Source organism: Saccoglossus kowalevskii, chromosome 21 (assembly GCF_978046115.1).
Source record: "Saccoglossus kowalevskii chromosome 21, keSacKowa6.1, whole genome shotgun sequence".
Classification (NCBI taxonomy): domain Eukaryota; kingdom Metazoa; phylum Hemichordata; class Enteropneusta; family Harrimaniidae; genus Saccoglossus; species Saccoglossus kowalevskii.
The window spans coordinates 16,813,500-16,834,689 of NC_140661.1; the positions used below are offsets into that span (position 1 = coordinate 16,813,500).

At 37.1% G+C, this 21,190-nt stretch overlaps 1 protein-coding gene across 1 annotated transcript; it reads right to left on the bottom strand.

The window, feature by feature from the left end:
- Positions 1–1,196: 1,196 nt before the first annotated feature.
- LOC144343703 (uncharacterized) lies at positions 1,197–20,436 on the bottom strand. The gene is made up of 7 exons (XM_078006124.2): positions 20,362–20,436; positions 7,189–7,381; positions 6,665–6,912; positions 4,773–5,067; positions 3,328–3,484; positions 2,439–2,895; positions 1,197–1,838 (listed from the first exon to the last, which is right to left on the bottom strand). The coding sequence occupies exons 2-7, from the start codon at positions 7,338–7,340 to the stop codon at positions 1,615–1,617; spliced, it is 1,533 nt and encodes a 510-aa protein (XP_077862250.2). The 5' UTR covers positions 7,341–7,381; positions 20,362–20,436; the 3' UTR covers positions 1,197–1,614.
- Between the last annotated feature and the right edge of the window lie 754 nt (positions 20,437–21,190).

Here is a 21,190-nt window from a genome sequence, read left to right on the forward strand (position 1 = left end):
GGGTGGTCAAACATGTTAGCAAAGAAACCAATATAAGCACCCCTACTCAGCTCACCCCACTGGGAATTAAATTACTTTTTTATAAAGTAACTTTTGATGATTTCATGTTTCTGATGGATAACACATTTTTATTTCGATGCCCATTCATGGGGAGTCCATCATACTCAACAACAGGTATTGTACTTTATTTTTATTATATTTCTTCAAAAGATCCATTTTGCTAGTAAATTCTGCCCCCACACTATTAAAAGAATGAGTTGTTGGTCAAAAGTTTAATCGCGTGCAACTATTGGCTAAGCTTGTTTTTACAAAAGATCAAATGAGTATAAGAACCATTGATGCAACTGAAGAGTATATTGGGAGCAGTGTAGAAATTCGTGTTTGGAATGTCTGGTTGTAAAATGCTGTTTCGTTGTCTTCAATATGTAACCTGATATATGTTGATGTTTGGTTGTTCAATTATGAATACAATTTGTTTGGCGGGTGAAAGATGTGTTGGCTGATGGGTCATTTGTTTAGACACCTTGTAGTTTGAAATGTTATGGTACTAATCAAAATTAGACATGGCTATGTCTTCTAATAAAATGGCAACAAAATGATTTGACAGTACTGTCCCTGAAGTACTGTCGGGAGTGTCTGATACACTGCTGTGACGAAGGTTTACAGGTTAAATAATCAGTAGTAGAAACATCAGTACTGCTATTTTTCATCAACAAAATCTGTGGAATGTTTTAAATTAATGCTTTCTTCCTAACTCGAGCCATTCGATCGAGAATATGGCTACTGGATGTAGTTTGGTTCACCATATATTACTTTGAAGACGGTTCTAAAAAAGCCCCCCCCCTCTCGACGCAAGTAAATAATAGGAAAAAATTCGAATGACTCTACCCTAAAATTTAAGTAATACTCAAATTTGGGGTAACTAAAATGCAAGACACAGCAAATGTTCAATCGCGCTCATTGGCCGTTGTTTCAAACCCCGGGCAAACTGTATAAATGAAATATTTGAAAATCCAAACAAAATAACGTAATGTCCGAACAAAATAATGGTTAATCTAAATGGTTTTGATTGAATGTCCGAATAAAGGGATCAAATGTATCAATAAAATGATGTAATATGAATGAAACTATCAAAATACGATGAAAATGATGTCATATCCAACTAAAAAGTAAGCATATAGGAAAGAATTTTAAAATTGTATTTCAGATTCGAAATCTTTATTAAAATACCTTTCATGTGAAGTATTACATGATACATTTTGATACATTAAATAATTCTTTTTTTTGACACACCGAAACTGACCGATAACCTATATTCTTCTTTTACCACAAATGATAGAGTCATAAACACAATATCCAAATAATGTCCTCTCCAGGAGCCACCAAACTCAATCTGAAGCTGGTTTAATTGATGTGGTTAACCCGTTGTGTATTTCACGGCAATATAGAAAACATGCAGACTGGTACATAAAATATTGTTATAGCTGATTTTTCAGTATAGAGAATAGTGTAAACTTAAACTTATAAAACGTAAATCGAACATGCAAATACAATCTAAGTTACAGACAATAGTTGAAGAACTAGTACCATCACCAAGTTTGGATTTCTGCATTTTCATTTAAGTGTCAAACACTCCCGTAAACTAACTATGTTATGTTTCGAGTTCTCATATAGATAATCTAATAAAAAAACTGAAATCATATAGCTGTCTGGAAAATCTGAATCTAAACTTAGGATACCGCCTTGTTCACCTAAACCTTCGTGAATTATTTTCAGAGCCTTTGAGGTACGTTGCACATCTTCAAAGGTATGGTAGTTGCCATTGGTTAATAGCGTTCCTGGAAGATAAAATTCGTGCATGAGATATAATAAATATATATATAACTTTCTGTAAGCAACTCTGTTAATACTACTAGTGAGGATAGCGGTGTGAGTGAGGTGGATACTCGAGTAACTTAACTTGACGATGAAATTTTAAGTGGAATTGGCAACTGTAAATTCATATTTAATAATGAACTTCGATATATGCAGTAATTGTGTAGTGAGTAGTTTCACATAAGCAATTTGCTACTCTAGTGTAAGTAAATTGTGGTAAGTAATTGAGTATATATATTTAACACAGCCGGGTCTACAGACCACAAGTCCGATGCAGCAACCACTATACGACTAGTGACCAGTCCCAGTAGTGGTTGGCACCAACTACCACTCTCATGTGCATTCTGATGAGAATTAATCAACGAGAAACAAAATCACAATGTAATAAGGACTGTGATGTGTTGGTATGAACTGAGTAAAAAGTAAAAAAAAATGCATATCCGAATTCAATTCAATCAAGTAATTATAGTGTCAGTACCAAATACATATGTAATTATTAATTATAATTAATTAATTATAGATAGAATAGAAAGATTACCAAATAAAGTGTAATATGACCATACCTGTTTTCGGTGGAAATGAGACTGATGCCTGGATTAACCGTAAATCTCTATCGAATATCACCTTCCGAACATTGGAACTCAAACCAGGTGGCAGTATATATGCCGGCGTGAACCCGATTTCTTTCATCCGTTGTTCTGTGCTGGTCACTGACATGCGCAGAATGTCTTCGTTTTGTTCCGCCCAATTATTCCTTGATAGAGGGCCACTTGCACGAATGTTTATTTCAAAACGTTTGCTCCATTTTATGACTAGATCTGGAAACATTTCCACAAAGTCGCCATATACAAACAGAGTCAACGGCACGTTGAATCTATACGCTGATATGGTATCAACCAGTCGTATCGCTGTCTTCAAATTCATTCCTATCTCAATGACGACGCTAACCATTGTATGTCCGTGCTTAGGAATGCATTTGTCTAGAATTGTTTGCCTTGCTCCTGGTGTGTTCTCTGGAATCTGTGGAAAAATAAGAGTGAAAAATAATCGTGCATTTAGGGATAAATAAGTATTTTTTTAGTTATACAATCAGGAAAGTTTTTATTTGTGTACCACGGAAAATATATTTTCAGGAATTATTTTCATCTCTGTAAAGCATAATCAGGTTTATAATGCAGTAATAAAATTGACGCAATTTAATTTAGTATACCAGCTGGAATGATTATGACAGGTTAAAGTGCTGATATTTTGTATTTTATGAGCATTGCGTTACTTTTCATCTGCACACTAGGCAAATAAATACCTTGGTTAAAGGGCAGTGGTCGTCGAGCCGCGCCCAGTTTTGATATGGCACTCCTAGCGACGTACACGACGCGTTTTTTACTTGAAATTCGAATACGCGATTTACGACGACCACTACCCTTTATGTATGTGTTTACGCAAGCGCCTTACCAATATTTCGTGCATATCATCAAAGTCATCATATCTGCGTTTCTCTCCAATCCAGTCTATCAACTTCACTCCTGCAATTTCCATCCTGTCCGCTATATCTATTTTTTCATTTGCACTTAGCCCAGTGGGTTGCCAGTCATGTAACTCCCCATAGAACCTAATACATATTCATTGAAACAAAAATATGTAGATGACGTTTAGGAACAAGACGTCGTTTTTTATAGTAATACATTTGTGGTGATAATCTTGTAAATGCCTCGTAAATAAAGCACCAACCATGCCGCGCATTGCAATTGTTACGAATCAACAATATTCACAATGACGTCGGCTTACTACTTTGAGCGCCAACGTAAACTTTTGCCAAAAAATAAAACAATCGTGCAACATATTTTATTCAAAATTATGATCGAAACCTGCAACCAGAGAATAAAAAAAAACTTTTATATAAAAATTGTCAAAAACATTAATGAAAAATACAGGAAGGATTCAAAATGTTATCGCGTGAAGCAATACACACTGTCAAACCAATGCGATGATCAGCAATTCCAGAATACATTTTAATGTTGAACATTTTCGCGAAGACGACATTATATATTTTGCGTAGGAAACCACACACATTGAAGAAGGCGTCCTACGACCACAAACAATATAACCCAGTAGTTAGTTTTATTGCGGTGTCATTTTAATAGTAATCTTCCGAACGGTTTCCCCACAACAATTTATTTCTTTTTTTAGGTTATTTCAGGTTTAGTATTGATGAATACAAACTCTATTTATACTATAGCTTTTGTCTGCGTAAGTGTGTTCAATATTGATGGGATATAATAACCGCAGGCACTAAAGAACGAAGGCACAGTGAGGGAGTTTGGATGTGGCACTTCAACAGCTGAGCACGAAAGCCGCCACCAAGCGATGCTACGCCTTTGTGACGTAAATGCATACAAGTAGGGCATACAACAATGTTTCGATACTATCATCGCGGGCGGACATCCGGGCATTTTCACCGCCTGGCAACCATCGCGGTGAAAATAATGGCCAAAAACTCGGCGGAAAACGGTACATTGGGATGGTTGTTGAGAATCCCCTGAACAGTGTAACAAGATTAGCCCTACGTGTGTAAGATATATAAATTTGGATGTTCAGGATTAATCCAAAGTTGAGTTTGAATTGTTTTCTCGAATTTTCACCGGCTCGACCGGCGTTCCACAGCAGCGCGCACAGAGCCCATAGAAATGCATGGTACAGTGGTGCTCGTCTTAGCAACGTGGAACGTCTGTGACGTAGCTCCGCCTCCGAGGATATTCCAAATGACTACCACACAACGAAGAACGTTTATTTATATTTTTATAAGGGTGCTTACACCCATCTACGTCATTCTCAACTCCGGTTTATCCCTTGAGGGAACATCGCATTGGAAACTTTAACAACATCACTAATTTGCATACTTATCTATCCAGTCAAATGTCCCATCTTCCAACATCTTCTTAATTATGCTATACTCTGCGCCCTCAACGTCCAGTTTTAATATGACATAATCGGCTCTATTCGTATTGTGTTGAATCCACTGTGATAAATCAACGGCAGGAACCTGCATACGTCGTGATAACTTCCGGTTTCCGCCATCTTGAGCAGTTTTCTCGCTTTCTTCGGCGAAAAAGGTTCCTCCACCCCACTGCTCTTCTACATGTAGGCTTATTTTACCAGGATACCATGCCCCTTCAAGGTATGCCTCTAATTTCCCTGCCAATACAAGTTGATATGTGGTTTCCCAAGCAAATTATTATAGTATTATATTATACCAGTATATTGTTAATCGATTTGATTGGTCTTAACACAATGTTTGCATATGCAATTGAGGGATGCTAAACAAAGCGGCCCTGCAACATGAATTGACTACAATTTTAATGCGATAATACATAAAACAGGTAGTATTTGATTTTTAGGGAAATATAGTGGTTGAATTTGGAAAAAAATATTAGAAAAATTACCGAATTAAAAACATTTGAAATATTGCTTTTTGTCGGGATCCAATTTGTGATTGTCGGTCGTTGGGAGGTCGTCGTTCGCCACACAAACCTAAACAAACACCAGCACGCTGATTTTACTTGTAAAACATGTCTGTGTTGTGTCTTTGAAATGGATTGCGAACCTCCAACAAAGAAAATACGATTTGTAAGTTTAACTGGTGACCAACTAGATGAGATTGTAGGACGAAAAACAAACAAAAAAACATAAAGGATTGGGAAAAAGAATTATGAAAGTGAGGGTCTTGTTTTTTGCTATCGACAGGTAACCCCGTTAGTTTAATTAGAACAGTTTGATTTGATTTAACTTTTTATTTTGGGAGTGCACAGTTACAAGCAGTATGATTAATCAGACATCCAGTTTATTTCACAACTGTAATTTCATTGGGCCAATTACAGAATAAATTGTACAAAAACCAGAATGAAAACGTGGAAAATCCGTTGTTTTGTTGAACCAAAATGTACATGATCCTGTTTTTTAAATGGCGTTGACGTAGTCAGTGAACGGTGAGGGTCATCTTTTGTTATGCTATTTTTTGTGTTTACGCTGTTCTATTCACTGTGGATACGTTTTGTTTTCACGCGGATTAAAAGAAGTTTCTATTTAATTTGAACTGAGTTGCGTGTGTATTTTTTGTGTGCATTCGATGTACAACTACATACTGTTCTATAAATATTTGTGTTCAAGGGCCATAACTATAATCTTATAGTAGATGCAAGTAAACTACTTTGTTTTATTATCGAGTTGTCAATATACTGGTATAATAAAATAGGAACCTCCCCACTGAAGTCGGGTGTACCACTCGATATTGCACGATTCACTCCATTTATACACTCGCCTACTCGCTCGTGCTTATATTTCGTGAATTGTGCAATATCTCGTGCACGAGTAAGACAACTAATTGTTGCCAACGAGTCGAGTAGCACGGGTCAGAAATATTATAATATTAGGTAGATTGCTGTTCGAGCTAGGTTGAAATAATTTCAGTATATTTGATTAACTTAGATCACAGCGTACAGCGCCATCAATGTGATTGTGCGCTTGTTTTGTTGCTTTGAGCAACGGTAAATTATAATTGATTTTCTTTATCATCATTACATTACTGAAATTGTAATTATGATAATTTATGGTTTAGTTAAGATATATATTTTTTTTAAATGAACATCAGCAATAATGTTTATTGACAGTGGAACGATTTCAGATTATTAACATCAATGTATTTGCAGTTAATTTGCAAGAGATATTGCAACCAACGTAATGGTTAATATCATTTTTGTGTAATGTATATGCATGTACGTGGGTATACACTGACCTGAGGTATTCGACACGCCTTGATTGTGGAAAAACATTGTTCTACTTTCAAACGGAGCAAAGTAAGGACGTAGTTGAGGGTCTATCTCAAAGGAATGAATGGTATACTCTTTCGCCCTGGGATACGTTTCACGGAACAAAAGTACAGAGGACGCCACGTTTGCCCCGCAATCTAAAAAGAACTTCCTTGGAGCTGGTAATGATCCGATCGTATTCCATTTACTGCGTTGCACTTTTCTGTTTTCTACACTGAAAATAAATGTCCAGACATACTAGTATATGCTAACACGAGGTTTTGTTGCACCAGGGTAATACTGCATGCCCTTAAACATGCTACAAATCTAGTAAAAATAGAAACAAACCAACAACTTTATTTTGATGATGAAATACACGATTACGAATTATTTGTTGAAATATAACCTGGTGTGTATATCAGCATTACAAAATATATAAAGAAATACACTAAAACTATAAACCCTCCTTCAAAGTTGACCATTTTGTTAGTTAACATGAACTGCTAGTTACCTGCGTATTGGCTTGTAATAAACTCTTTCATCGCTCTGACCACACGCCATATTGCAAACACAAGAGTATTGAAGCACTGCAATGATGTATGAAATCATAGAGAAAACGGAAGCGAGACAAACAGAGAAGAATAATTCTTTCAATCGTGCCATGATTTGGTAGCGACGACTTTGTATATTACGAACTACGTACGCTGTGGAGTAAATAAAAAGAAACTTTATACATACAATTACGATATATGTAAAACAAGTAAGAATTAATTCTATTTCCCACAGATTGAACTTCGCACTTCACAAACTGTTTCATTTCCAGTAGATGAATAAACTAATCGTGATGCGATATAAATTGCAGTTTATATGACTTACAGTAATTTTTGATGAGTTTATAGATCGTATGACTTTCGTATTTCACATACATATCGAACCTGTTCAATATAGCCAGCCCACAATACTCATAACAAGTAATTTTAATGAAATACACGAGTGCATAAGGAAGTTAGAAACGTTGATATTTAACGCTAGTTATTACTCGAAATTGCTAAAAATGTTATCAATATGTTTCAGCAGTCAACATTTTCCTTATTAGACAATACTTTGAGCAGATGCCAACCTATAGAAATATAATAAGTCATGCTAATCAATATACAAAACTATAATATGAACCTTATGGTGGTGTAGTTACTCTGAAACCTATGACCATATAATCTACCACAAATAAACATCTGTACCGAACTTACTCCATGCATGTGCTTTACGCTGCAACACTTAATCATAAAGTATTTTGCGAAATCAACAGGTCTTTTTATGCATAGTTTGCAATTGAACAATTTTATATATAGAAATTTAATATTTATATATAGACCGGGTAGCACCCTCTTCCCCTGATATTTCTCTATATATTTAGAACCATTCATGTATTTACACAGCATATTAACATAATTTCGGTATAATTCTATTAGAGGCCTGACATCTAAGAGAAAACAATAAGAAAACATATCCTCTTTATTGCTGAGATAAGATTGGGAGAATTATAATTCTGTGTATACAAATTATTGCAATATAATATAACTTTTTTTCGGGTTTTTGTGTACTGTTATGGGAAATGCGTAACATTTCACGATTCGCCCTAGTTCCAAATTATGGCTGATTGCAGTAAATCGAAACACGAGAGAATCTCTGAATCTTCGTGTTTTGGAACACAGTCAGAAGCATCTGACATGCAAAAACACTATCAGGCGTGTATCCGGTCGACCGACATTATTTCTACACATTGTAAATCATTAACAATTTGAATATTTAAGTAAATCTAACAATTTGCCAATCCAATATTTTACATTGTACTCCAAAATCTCAAACACATTGCTATCGTATAGTACAATATATCGCTAAATTGGATATCGATTTCTCTAGAATTTTGGTCAAATAGTATGATTTATATTTCAGTCAGTTTGACAGTGGTTGCCATGACATATACTGATAAAGGTTAATGACAAGACCAGATGGCGAGCTGGTCGAAATCAACCAAAAACATCTTATGACTCTGCAGTTTTTAAGATACAATACAGTAGCTGTAATTCTAAACCAATTTTGTTTGCGATTTTAACTAAGGTGGTATCTTTGTGGAATGTTAGTGCGAGACTATTACCCCATCAATATTAGTTAGTGTTGACAATATATAGAAGTGCTTTTTCTAGACAGCTTGACGAGTAATTAATTGATTATGATGTGTAAAACTTTCATGTGATTGGTTGTTTGTTTGAAGGCAAGGCCTTGGAGTCTCTTATACTGATTGTAATTGGTTAAGGAGTGACAAGAAATAAAGAGTGATTTAATGCTGTCTCGGGTGAAAACCAGGGACTTTGCAGAGAATCGTTTGGGAACATGAACGAAGCTTGTGTGTGTTTTTGTCAGCCTAGCGTGGAGACGACCGAATCCCGGTTACCTAAGTGAAAGGTTGTTAACCATCAAAAATACCTATCACACGTGGTGGATAACCCTTGGGCATTGTGTTCAACACAAAAATCATCCTGGGAACACTGTATGATTACAAGACAAAAGACATACATGATGGAAGGGATTCGTGAAGTTTTAACGGAACATCTTGGACAAATGACACAAGCCATTGCTGGAGACCAAAGAATGACACAACAAGCAGTAGAAGGAATTTAGGAAGTGGTGGAAGATCTTCAAAATCGTCCAACGCCTGTCAACATGGGAATCGGGCCAGCTTCATTTAAAGGTAAACAATCAGAGAACGCAACATCCTGGTTACAGAGATTTAATGCGGCAGGATTCAGAATGTTGATGACTGGCCCAGCCGAGATGTGGGTAAATGAATTGCCAGCCCAAGTAAGAGATGATTATGAAGCTTTAACAGCGGCCTTTATTGCATATTTTGAAAACGCCGATTTAGACTGGATACTAGAACAAGAACTGTCTGAGCGAAAACAAGGGGCCGACGAATCCGTAGAAGATTACGCTGCAAATATCAAGTCGCGTTGTGCCCGACTTCGTAAAACACCTGAAGAACAATTACGTTATTTTCGCGCCGGGCTACGGAATGACATCAAGAGTCAGGTGATTGTCCATCAGCCTCAAACCATTGATGAAGCGAGACGAAGAGCCAGACTGAGTGAGATAGCTTGTCAGATGCTGGAAGGCGAGAAAAAAAAGAATGGCGCAGATCTATCAGCGATTGAATTCAGCGTGGAAAGGTTAGCACAGAAAACTGAACAATTATTACAACAACATCGACTGCAGTACGTATACAGCCCGCAGCAGTTCCAGGGACCAGAGAGTCAGGTTGGTTCAAACCTAACTTACCAAGGTAGAAAATTCAATACAATTCCGATATGTGACAATTGTAATAAGCAGGGTCATTCAGCAGCCGGCTGTTACAGCCGTGGAAGTTATTTCAGTGGAAATTGTTATAATTGTGGCAAAAGGGGTCATAGGGCGAGAGAGTGTCGGAAAGGGGCACAAAAAGGGAATTCGAAAGATATAATTTGTTATAGTTGTGGGGCGAAAGGCCATATTGCTAAAAATTGTGATAACGAAAAACAAGGGGGTAATTTAAACCCAAAAAGTCTATTTTAGTAAGGGCGGAGAATAGACTGACTAGCCATAAGAAAAGGATGGTAGACAGCCCTCTTTTGTGTTCAGTATCAACCGATATCTATAGAAATAGTTTAATTAAAGTAAGATTAGATAATGATTATGTATGGGCATTGGTAGACACGGGAGCTGAGATTTCAGTTATTTCAAGAAGTTTCATACGAAACTTTCCAAACTTGAGAAATCGTAAAATATACCCCCCACCCTTCGAAGTTCAGCACGTACTGTGAACGGTCAAATAGTTCCGCTCAGAGGTCGAATCTATGTCAAGGCAGAAATAGCGGATCAAAAAGTGACTATTCCTTTCCACATTGTCGACTATACAAAAAGTAATGTGATAATTAGAGCAGATTTTCTAGCGGAACATAAAGCAGTTATTGATTTCTCATCCCGAAAGTTTCATTTGAGACCGAAGTCGCCAATATGGACACAAAATAGTATTACAATTCCTCCCAAGACACAGCAAATTATGACTTGTAAAACTAGATATCATTATCCAAATGGGGTAATTGCAGAAAATAGGTGCGTGAATAATTTATCTAAGTACGGGTTATTGACTGCAAAAGGCATTTTTGAAATACATAAGAATAAGGTGCCAATTAGAATAATGAATCCGTTAGACACAGAAATTCAAATTCCTCGAGGCATTAAAGTTGGAATGATACAATGTTTGACCCCGGATACTGGCATAATTAACGTCGGCTCAGAGGGGGAGCACTTAAGTTTGAATGAGTTCAAGTACGATGATCACCCTAGTGAAACAGTAAACCCTTTCAATATTGACATGGCGGGGGCAGATTTAAACTCTGAACAAAAAGAAAAGTTAAGGAAATTTCTAAATATGAATGGAGATATATTTGCTGAAATTGCCGGACTTATGGGTCACACAAAATTAATCCAACATAGAATAAGATTAGTAGGCGACCCCGACCCAATTAGTTGTCGGCCATACAGGGTCACTCCTCAAAAAAGATCGGAGATTGAAAAACAAATTAATGATATGTTATCTGAAGATATAATTTCACCTTCTGTTTCGGAATGGAGTTTTCCGGTTGTCTTGGTTACGAAACCTGGGGGTGCTTATCGATTCTGTGTCGACTATAGAAAGTTGAATGCAATCACAAAATTAGAACCATACCCCTTACCCTTAATAGTGGATTGTTTTGACTCCTTAGGAATAGCCAAACCCAAATATTTTTCGACGCTTGATCTAAAAAGTGGATATTTCCAATTAGACCTACATCCAGATAGTCGTGAACTCACTACATTTACGACCCATGCTGGGAATTATCAATTTAACCGATGTCCGATGGGGGTCGCTGGGAGTGGACATTCATTTCAACGGCTCATGAATATTGTGCTTAGGGGATTGAATTGGAAGAGTTGTTTAGTTTATCTAGATGATATAATCGTATTTTCCGATACTTTTGAGAAACATTTAGGGGACCTGAATCAAATATTCCAAAGGTTAAGAAAGGCTAATTTAAAACTGAAGTTATCAAAATGTAATTTTGCGTGTAAAGAGGTTAAATATTTAGGTCACGTGATAAGTAAGAACGGTATCAGAGCAGATCCAGAAAAATGTGCAGCCATAAGGGATTTCCCCGTTCCACGTGATGTAAGAAGTTTGAGAGGATTCTTAGGTATTTGTAATTATTATAAAAAGTTAGTGTTCCAATATGCGAAAATAGCCAGGCCTTTGAATACAATGACTAGCAAAAATATTGCATTTGAATGGATGAAAGAATGTCAACAGGCATTCGAACAGCTGAAAGAGGCGCTAACAAATCCGCCTATATTGGCATAGCCCGATTTTGAGAAGCCATTTATATTAAGTTGCGACGCCTCTGGCCAAGCCATCGGTTTTATTTTATCGCAATTACAAGACGGACGTGAGAGAGTTATTGCGTATGGCGGGCAGGCGTTGACCCCGGCAGAGCGTAATTATCCTATAACACAATTAGAGGCTTTGGCCGTAGTGGTAGGAATTAAATATTTTGACCCGTATTTAAGGCACGCAAAGTTCAAGGTAATAACAGATCACTCAAGTTTAAAGTATGTATTTGGGTTAGTAAGACCTAAGGGCCGAATCGGAAGGTGGGTCATTGCCCTACAACAGTATGATTTTGAAGTTGTACATAGGCCCGGTAAGATTCACCAAAACGCGGATGCATTGTCTAGACGTACCTATGAGGGGCCCCAAACGATTACAGAATTAGAGGAAGACGATGATTTGATTGGAATAGTATCCTTAGTAACTGATAAAGTCCAACCGGAAATTAATAATGAAGGAACAGTATATTGTGAAGAAACTGTAGTCGGTGGAACGCCTGCAGACACAGGCTGGTGTAATGTTAGCGAAATGCAACGAGCCGACCCAGAGATAAGCCAAATAATAGATTATTTAATAAACGGGACCCTACCGAGACGAATATGTTATGGAAAATGAAAAATTATATCACCTCTGGTTCCCAAGGGTAAATTTAGTAAAGAACAGGATTGCGTAAAACAGTTAGTCATTCCGCATAAATTAAGAAATCGCGTTTTAGAACAATTTCACAATGAAGTAACAGCGGGTCATTTTGGGTTTGCAAGAACTTATACTTCAATCAGGCAGCGTTATTATTGGCCAAAAATGGCTTCTGAAATCCATAGTTGGGTGTCTACGTGTGTAGATTGCGCCACTAGGAAATCTCCTAAACTACGCTCCAAGGCCCCCTTGATACCGTTAAAAATAGAAGCCCCTTGGCATAGGGTCGGAGTTGATTTTATTGGGCCCATGCATAAAACTCGGGCGGGAAATCGGTATATTATCGTGTTTACTGATTATTTTACGAAATGGGCTGAGGCGTTCGCGACGGAAAACATGAATGCTCGAACAACAGCTAGGATTCTATTTGATGAAATTATATGCAGGTACGGAGCACCAAGATGTCTCTTGTCAGACAGGGGTCAAAATTTCTTGTCGGAAGTAATCAAAGCGACCTGCCAAATGTTTGGTATCAGAAAAGCAAACACGACGCCATTTAACCCACAATGTAACGCGAATACGGAACGTTTTAATCAAACATTAATTCAAATATTAAGTATGTTTTGCGACTCTAGACAGGAAGATTGGGATGTATTTATACCGGCCGCGTTATTTGCGTATAGAGTAACTAAACAGGAAACGATTCAAGAAACACCGTTTTACTTAACATATGGGAGACGGGCGACGTTGCCAATAGACACAGTGTTATTAGAACCAGAACAAGAGAATAAGGTACCCCGAGATTATGCGGAATTACTGAAAGAAAAATTAAAGGTTGCCCATGAGACTGCTTTAAAATGCATTGAGGCTAATCAAGGAAAAATGAAATATTATTTTGACCGGCGAGCGAAAGAGAGTACGTTCCAAGTTGGTGATATTGTTTATTTGTACACGCCTAAAGCAACATCGGGATTGAGTAAAAAACTAGAACATCGGTGGCACGGCCCATATCGAACGTTTGAAAAAGTATCTCCCGTGAACTTTCGATTGCAACGCGTATGCGATGGGAAAATATTTAAAAATATAGTTCATGAGAACAGACTGAAACACGGAGCTTTACGCGAGGAACAAAATGAAGGGAATATATTTGGGGAAGCGCCTGAGTTTGAAATCGTGAATGCTGATGAGAGGGGTACGGAAATGCAAAGTGAACCCCCACCCACTCAAACGGAAATTCCTGGAGAAAATGTTCCTAATTTAGATGATATACCCGAAGGAGAAAATGATTCGGTAGGGCCCAGAGACACAGGGATGAATAGTAAGAATAGCGGATATTTTGGTATCGAAAAGATTATTAAGGGGAGGCTGAGGAACGGTAGAAAAGAGTATCTTATTAAATGGGTGGGGTACCCGAAAGATCAAAAGTCTTGGGAATGTTATGAGAATGTAAACGAACAGGCGAGATTATTTTTAGAAGACCATCCGATACCCCTTATGGGGTCGACAAAAGCGAATAAAAGAAGGCGGGAAAAGTTGATTAATGGTTTAGAAGTATATTAAAAAGAGATTAGTGTGTGACAAGACGAGTGTTATTTAGGCCCTGGGACGCACATCATTCATTACTAACGATAATACTTAACGAATTCATTCATACGAGATCATTTCTCAAAGAGCGTGGAAAGAATCCATGATAAAGCCTAAGTTTAAATTACATGGAGGTGTGATGCCCACACTGTAGCTATGTACGGGTTTGGTGTTGGGGGTCACACTTTCATGAAGACGCCGGGCGGTGACGCCGTGGACAATTTGATGAGAACATAGGAAACGCTTTAGGTGGGTACTTAATTCTACCATTCGACCACGCAAATTGAGAATTTGCCACGGATTTTTCATTTATCATGTGTCATACCCCTTTCTTTTCATTTCATTACTAATTTACAGTGCGTTTCCCGAAAAATTGATGTCACGATGAGAATAGCGTTGATATTTATTAGTGTATTACTGGTCGTACGATGGAAACCGTCTGTGCAGATGAGAGATTATGTTCTGCGCCCCAATTATGGAGTATTGTTTGAACGGGTAGCAAACATCGATAACAGCTTAATGTATTTCTATGATGAGTGTGAATGGGTCATTATGTTCGAACGAAACAATTCACCTTATTCCGAAGTTTTGTGAGGAATACGGGGAAACCTTGAAGTTAGTCGAGCAACAAAATAAGTTCTATATGTATCATATTTCGAGAGATGAGCGAGCGATTCGTGTGTTATTTCCAAAGATAGAGAAAAAGAATTTGGGAAATGAACGACAGAAAAGGGGATTATTAGACTTTGTAGGGAAGGTATCGAAATCTTTATTCGGAACGGCCACGTCGAACGACGTAAATATTTTGAGACGACATGTAGCGGCATTGGAAAGTTCCACCGAGGTTATGACAGATCAAATTGTTGCATACGAAGATGATTTAAATTCATATGTTTTCACAACGAATAAAAGAATAGAGAATGCTCTGAATGGGATTAAGGAAAATCATGAGGCCATTTATTCGATCGTATCTGATTTATCGCAATGGAGAAAGCGCTTGAACAGAATGGAACTAAATCAAGAGGCGTTAGAAAAAGAATTAAATTATGAACGGCGATCCACACATTTAATGTTTCGATATGCTATTCAACGGCTACAAGCGTTACAGTTACTTGAAAGGGAGACACAACGTAGGGTGGGTTCGATTGACGTGTTAATACAAGAAAGGTTACCTTTGCAGTTGGTAGGACCGAGAGTGTTAGGGGATGCTTTAAGGGCAGTGCGAAAGAAACTACGAAAGAAATATCCTAATTTTGATATAGCATACACGAATTTGAATTATTATTACCATAATGCGAGAGTGACATTTCGGCGTACAGACAATAATGTGTACATAAAGGTTGGAATCCCCATTACAATAAAAAACGACATATTCGAAGTGTATAAAGTGATAGTCATGCCTATGCCCCTCCCTTATGATTTAGGTGATAAACCTCAGCATTTCGACAATAATACAGTAAAGAACGGGCGCACGAAGGTAACGTCAGTTGCAGAGTATTTTGGGGTTAATGAAGATGAAACTTACTACGTTGAAATGAGTACAGACCAAATTTCGTCTTGTACTGGTCTGACAGTAAAAGATTGTCCCTCTGTAATTACCATGAAAAATATGCGTAAGTCGTCGTGTACGAAGGCCTTGTTCTATGATAATAAAGAGGAAATTCATAACACATGTAAAATAGATTTAATACTTAACCCAGTATACGACCCTAAGATTCTCGAAATCGGACAGGGGAATATTTTGGTGAATAGCAATGATACAAAATGGTTAATAGCATGCGGGGATAAAAGCCCTGAGCCTATTGAAGGTTGTACAATGTGTATAATTAAATTGCCCTGTGGATGCGCTATAAATTCCGACAATTACTATATATCGCCATTGTTAACTAGTTGCACAGAAGACGAGGCCCCCACGTTTCTGCATCCGGTAAATTTGCCATTTTTAATACCCTTTTATGACCCAGATGATTTGACAGAAATGACGGGGGAATCGATGTATGAAAACCCGTGGCGAGTACAACTCCCTAACATCACCATTAACAGAGGGAATTTCGAGGAAATTGTACGTTCTGACGCACGTTTGGTGGTAGATTTAAACAGAACGGCAGATTTATTAAGGAAAAACAAACCAATTTATTATTCTATGGCGGACAAGTTGTTTAGCGACACAATTGATGAAACCCCTGCCTTACCGTTTTTGGAAGTCAAAACTATTACTATAATTGAAACCACTCTGGCTATTATATGCACAGGGTCACTGATTTTGTCAGTATATACAATTTGTAAGGTGAGAACTTTGAGCATATTGATTGCAACCCTTCCCAGGGCCCGGGCTAAAACGTTATATTTGCCAGTAGACGAGTTAATTACGGACCATCCCTTGCGAGATTTGAAGAGTTCCATGATCCAACTTCGAAATGAAACGTTAATTCTGATTTTAATGTGTTCAGGATTGATATTGGCGGTTATTCGATTGTGCAAGTGTTATCGTAATCGCTCTATAATGTATCGTGCACCTAAATTGCCCCGTACTAAGTTAATTTTAGAGATATCCAATGACAAGCTGTATGTCTTGGTAAATGTTATGACCCTGTACGTGTCTCCGAGTCATTTAGCTTTTGCAAAGCGAACCGTGATCGAGAATTTAACAGTTGAACGTGGTATAATTTCGTCTGTGTTGAATATCGAATGGGGTGATTTAAAATACAAATTTCATGGTGTAGAACGTGTAATTCCTTTGCCCAAAGCCGTTAAGATACCAAAGTGGAAAGATAGTAAGTGCATGGCTGTGGAAGGGGTAGGGAATCATTATAGATTATTGGTAGGTCTATCGGAAGTATATACTGAGATTCCTAGGGATATTACTAGTATGCAGTAGATAGGGAACCCAATACTGAATAATTGGGATAGCAAGTGAAGTGCTGGCACCTCTCCTTGATATAGTAGGATATTCGAAAATATAACCAATGTATTTAACCTCATAATCTTTTTATTTCAATATATATAACTATTGTATTTTAGAATCTTAACAGTAGTGTTTAAATTTATAGCTTTTTATTTGAAATTATAATTACCATATGTAATCATTGTATTTACTCATTTGAAACTATGTATTTTGTTATATTAGAGTGTATTTTACTTGCATAACAATTGTTGATGTATTTGACGTGTGAAATATAAATGTGATGACATCCTTGGTATTGGAACGGTATGTTCGGAGAACATGCAGAATGTAAAACAGGGGGTTGTATCATGATTTATATTTCAGTCAGTTTGACAGTGGTTGCCATGACATATACTGATAAAGGTTAATGGCAAGACCAGATGGCGAGCTGGTCGAAATCAACCAAAAACATCTTATGACTCTGCAGTTTTTAAGATACAATACAGTAGCTGTAATTCTAAACCAATTTTGTTTGCGATTTTAACTAAGGTGGTATCTTTGTGGAATGTTAGTGCGAGACTATTACCCCATCAATATTAGTTAGTGTTGACAATATATAGAAGTGTTTTTTCTAGACAGCTTGACGAGTAATTAATTGATTATGATGTGTAAAACTTTCATGTGATTGGTTGTTTGTTTGAAGGCAAGGCCTTGGAGTCTCTTGTACTGATTGTAATTGGTTAAGGAGTGACAAGAAATAAAGAGTGATTTAATGCTGTCTCGGGTGAAAACCAGGGACTTGGCAGAGAATCGTTTGGGAACATGAACGAAGCTTGTGTGTGTTTTTGTCGGCCTAGCGTGGAGACGACCGAATCCCGGTTACCTAAGTGAAAGGTTGTTAACCATCAAAAACACCTATCACACAAATTCATCTAGACTGGAAGATTTATCTTGATATCTGTGTACACATAAAGCTGTGAAAAAAGGAGCGCAATTGAGAGCCAACAAAATAAAGATAAAAAATGTGTTAAAATATTTTAAATATTGTTTTGTTCACATAAATACGCTAATTTGGAGATGGTAGCTGTCATATTTACTGATATATTTATTTTTTTCTGACAGAAACACTTACTGAAGTGAGTGTGGATGCTGATCAGAAACATACTAATGCCAAGGTGAGTTGCGTTGAATATATTCAGATGTTTGCCATGACAATCAGACAATTTGATTTTTACCTCTTTGTCATACACATTGATATGATTATAACAAAAATACACCGGGATAGATATATCCTTCGTTATAAACTTGTTTATTCGATGCCACACATTAGATTATATAGTAACTTCGAGCTAACTCAACAATAAATGTCTAATTTATGATGGCCAGTCTCGCATGCACGATGTTCACTAACTGATTTTCATCATAGTCAACACTTTTTTCTTGGTATATTTTAAGTGTATACATAGTCCCATGAGGTATGATGGGAAGTACATGCGGTTACCGTAGCTGTCTTCAGTGTATTAATGTTTGAATTAATCAGTGAGCCCTTGCATGACTGGCACAGTTATAACTGGTTAAGTTGAATGATAAAGTGTTTATTTTCACAAATTGCACACATCTATATTTACAGACTGTACACGTGGGTGATTTCCTTCACATTCGTGGTACAGAAAAACAAACATGGACCGGAAAAACGACAGAGTACTACCTACGATAAGGATATAGACATGCAATGGTATACGAAAAGCGACGAATACTATCCGACTATTAAAAGCGGTAAATCTTGTTGAAATTATGTAGTAAACAAATGGATTATTTTTCAGTTCTAATAAAAAAACTTCAAATGTTATAAAATTATTTTACTGACGCTCTTGGGCTAATACATAAACATTACTTTTTAATTGACATTTATGCATATTATTTATCTATTTAACATGAACATATTTTTTTTAATTAATACTGTTAATCAAATTGCTCACTACTTTATGATTAACACACAACCAAGCTATATTTAAATGTTATATTAACTTATAATATATTCCATAGTTATTTGTCGCTTTCTATTCTCTCCTTGCCAAGTATTTTTTAATGTGATATGTGTGTGATTTTACTCACGCTACCGCGTTGAATGAAGAAAATAACTGTTTTTTATAATCTAAATTTAATATCGCATTTTTGTATGGTGTTTATTGCCTAAAGTGTCTACAGAGTTGTTTCACTTTGCCACAATCGGTAATAGTCGTGTTTTACAGACGTATTGCATTGCACTAAAGTGCAGATATGAATCATTGCTAAATAGCCAGGCTATTTCCATGTTACCAGTGAACATGGTGGAGTGGTTCTTACACTCCGCTTACATGCACGCCAACCATGTCTACCTATGGTCAGCTTACATGTAAAACAGCATATTTCCACATTACCAGTGAGCATTGTGGACTGGCTGTAAAACGCCGCTTACATGCAAGCCAGTCATGTCTATATAGACACTGTCTAAAGGCAGCTTACATGTAAGCCATACTAGTTCCATGTGGGCAGTGAACAATATGGAATGGTAATAACACGCCGCTTACATGCAAGCCAAGCATGTCTATCTATGGTCAGCTTACATGTAAGCAAGCCTATTTTCTCATTACCATGGAGCATTGTGGACTGGTTTTAACACGTTGCTTACATTCGAGCCAATGGAAATTTACTACTGGCAGCCTACATGTAAGCCAGGTGGGCCAGTGGACAACGTGGAACGGTTATTATGACGAATATATGCTTTTAAGCCATGTTGTTCGCGCGGCTTGTGTATAGTTTTGTATTTGTAAAGCCGTCTACGATTTTGCTATGCAAAACGCTATGATTTTACACTGTGTCAAAAGAAATTTCACTTCGTTTTGTATAGTTGACGACAAGAGCGCGGCTATATTTCAATGACACTGTGTTACTCATTCCACTGCGCAGGATTAAATTGGCTCAATTTGACACAAGAATCACACTACTATTCAGTCTATGTACATTACACATTTACATACGACCAGCAGCGATGACGAAGAGATGGATGTTGCATTGTAGTAGCCTATAATATATATAATATTAATATGCTAAATGCGAAAATACGTTGAAATTGACATTACCCCTGTAATTGTCTGTTATCGCACACAGGATCCATACGCTACTCCAGCTGCCACGTCAATAATCACGCGAGGAGATACTGAACAATGCAAATGATATGCAAATTATCACAACAAATAACTTACCCCGTGATCTGCTGTATATTAATAAATCAATAAGCCATCATGTTCTCCCAATAACATGAAAATATTTACAGCACTATTAATTTGGTTTTCAAACAGAAAGTTTTGATATAAGATATCAATAAAATATAAAATTGCAATTAATTGATGCGCTCACAAAATGACATACGTTAATGATGTAATAACAAACGTCCATTGTAGAGCACATCCCCGTCTCCATGACAGTCGACTACCAGCAGAACATTTATGGTAGCCTTTACATTTTTTTTCCACCTGACAGAATATTGTATTCTCGTTGGTAAGATTAACACTGTTCATGTCTTGAGTTTCAATGAATATTCATTTTGGTGGTTGTAGTATATTGAGCTTGGGTCGTATTTAATGACATGTACTTTATTACGTCATCTGCACATGCGTAGTCTGAACGCCGCCGTTACTGTAATAAACCAGTTGTGTTGTTTATACCGAGCTTGTATTCGTTAGTCTGTTACGGCCTTCACTGCACCCAAGAACCCAACAATTTGGCGACGAGGAGTAACTTTGACGTACTGAAAACCGTCAGAACAAGTGAAGTGAGTACAAATTATTTTTGAGCCTGTTTTGAAGACAAAACAAATCAGCGTCACAATGAACGGCAACGATGCTTTGAAACCGTTCATCCCAATTCCGCCAGAGACAGCTACAGTGCGCTGGGAAAGGTGGATAGAAA

Coding starts and splice junctions, on each gene's coding strand:
- LOC144343703 (XM_078006124.2), bottom strand. CDS start 7,340: ATGGCACGATTGAAAGAATTATTCTTCTCTGTTTGTCTCGCTTCCGTT. Junction 3,485..4,772: donor ACATTTGACTGGATAGATAA/GTATGCAAATTA, acceptor AATATGTATTAG/GTTCTATGGGGAGTTACATG. Junction 1,839..2,438: donor CTCATTTCCACCGAAAACAG/GTATGGTCATAT, acceptor TTTATCTTCCAG/GAACGCTATTAACCAATGGC.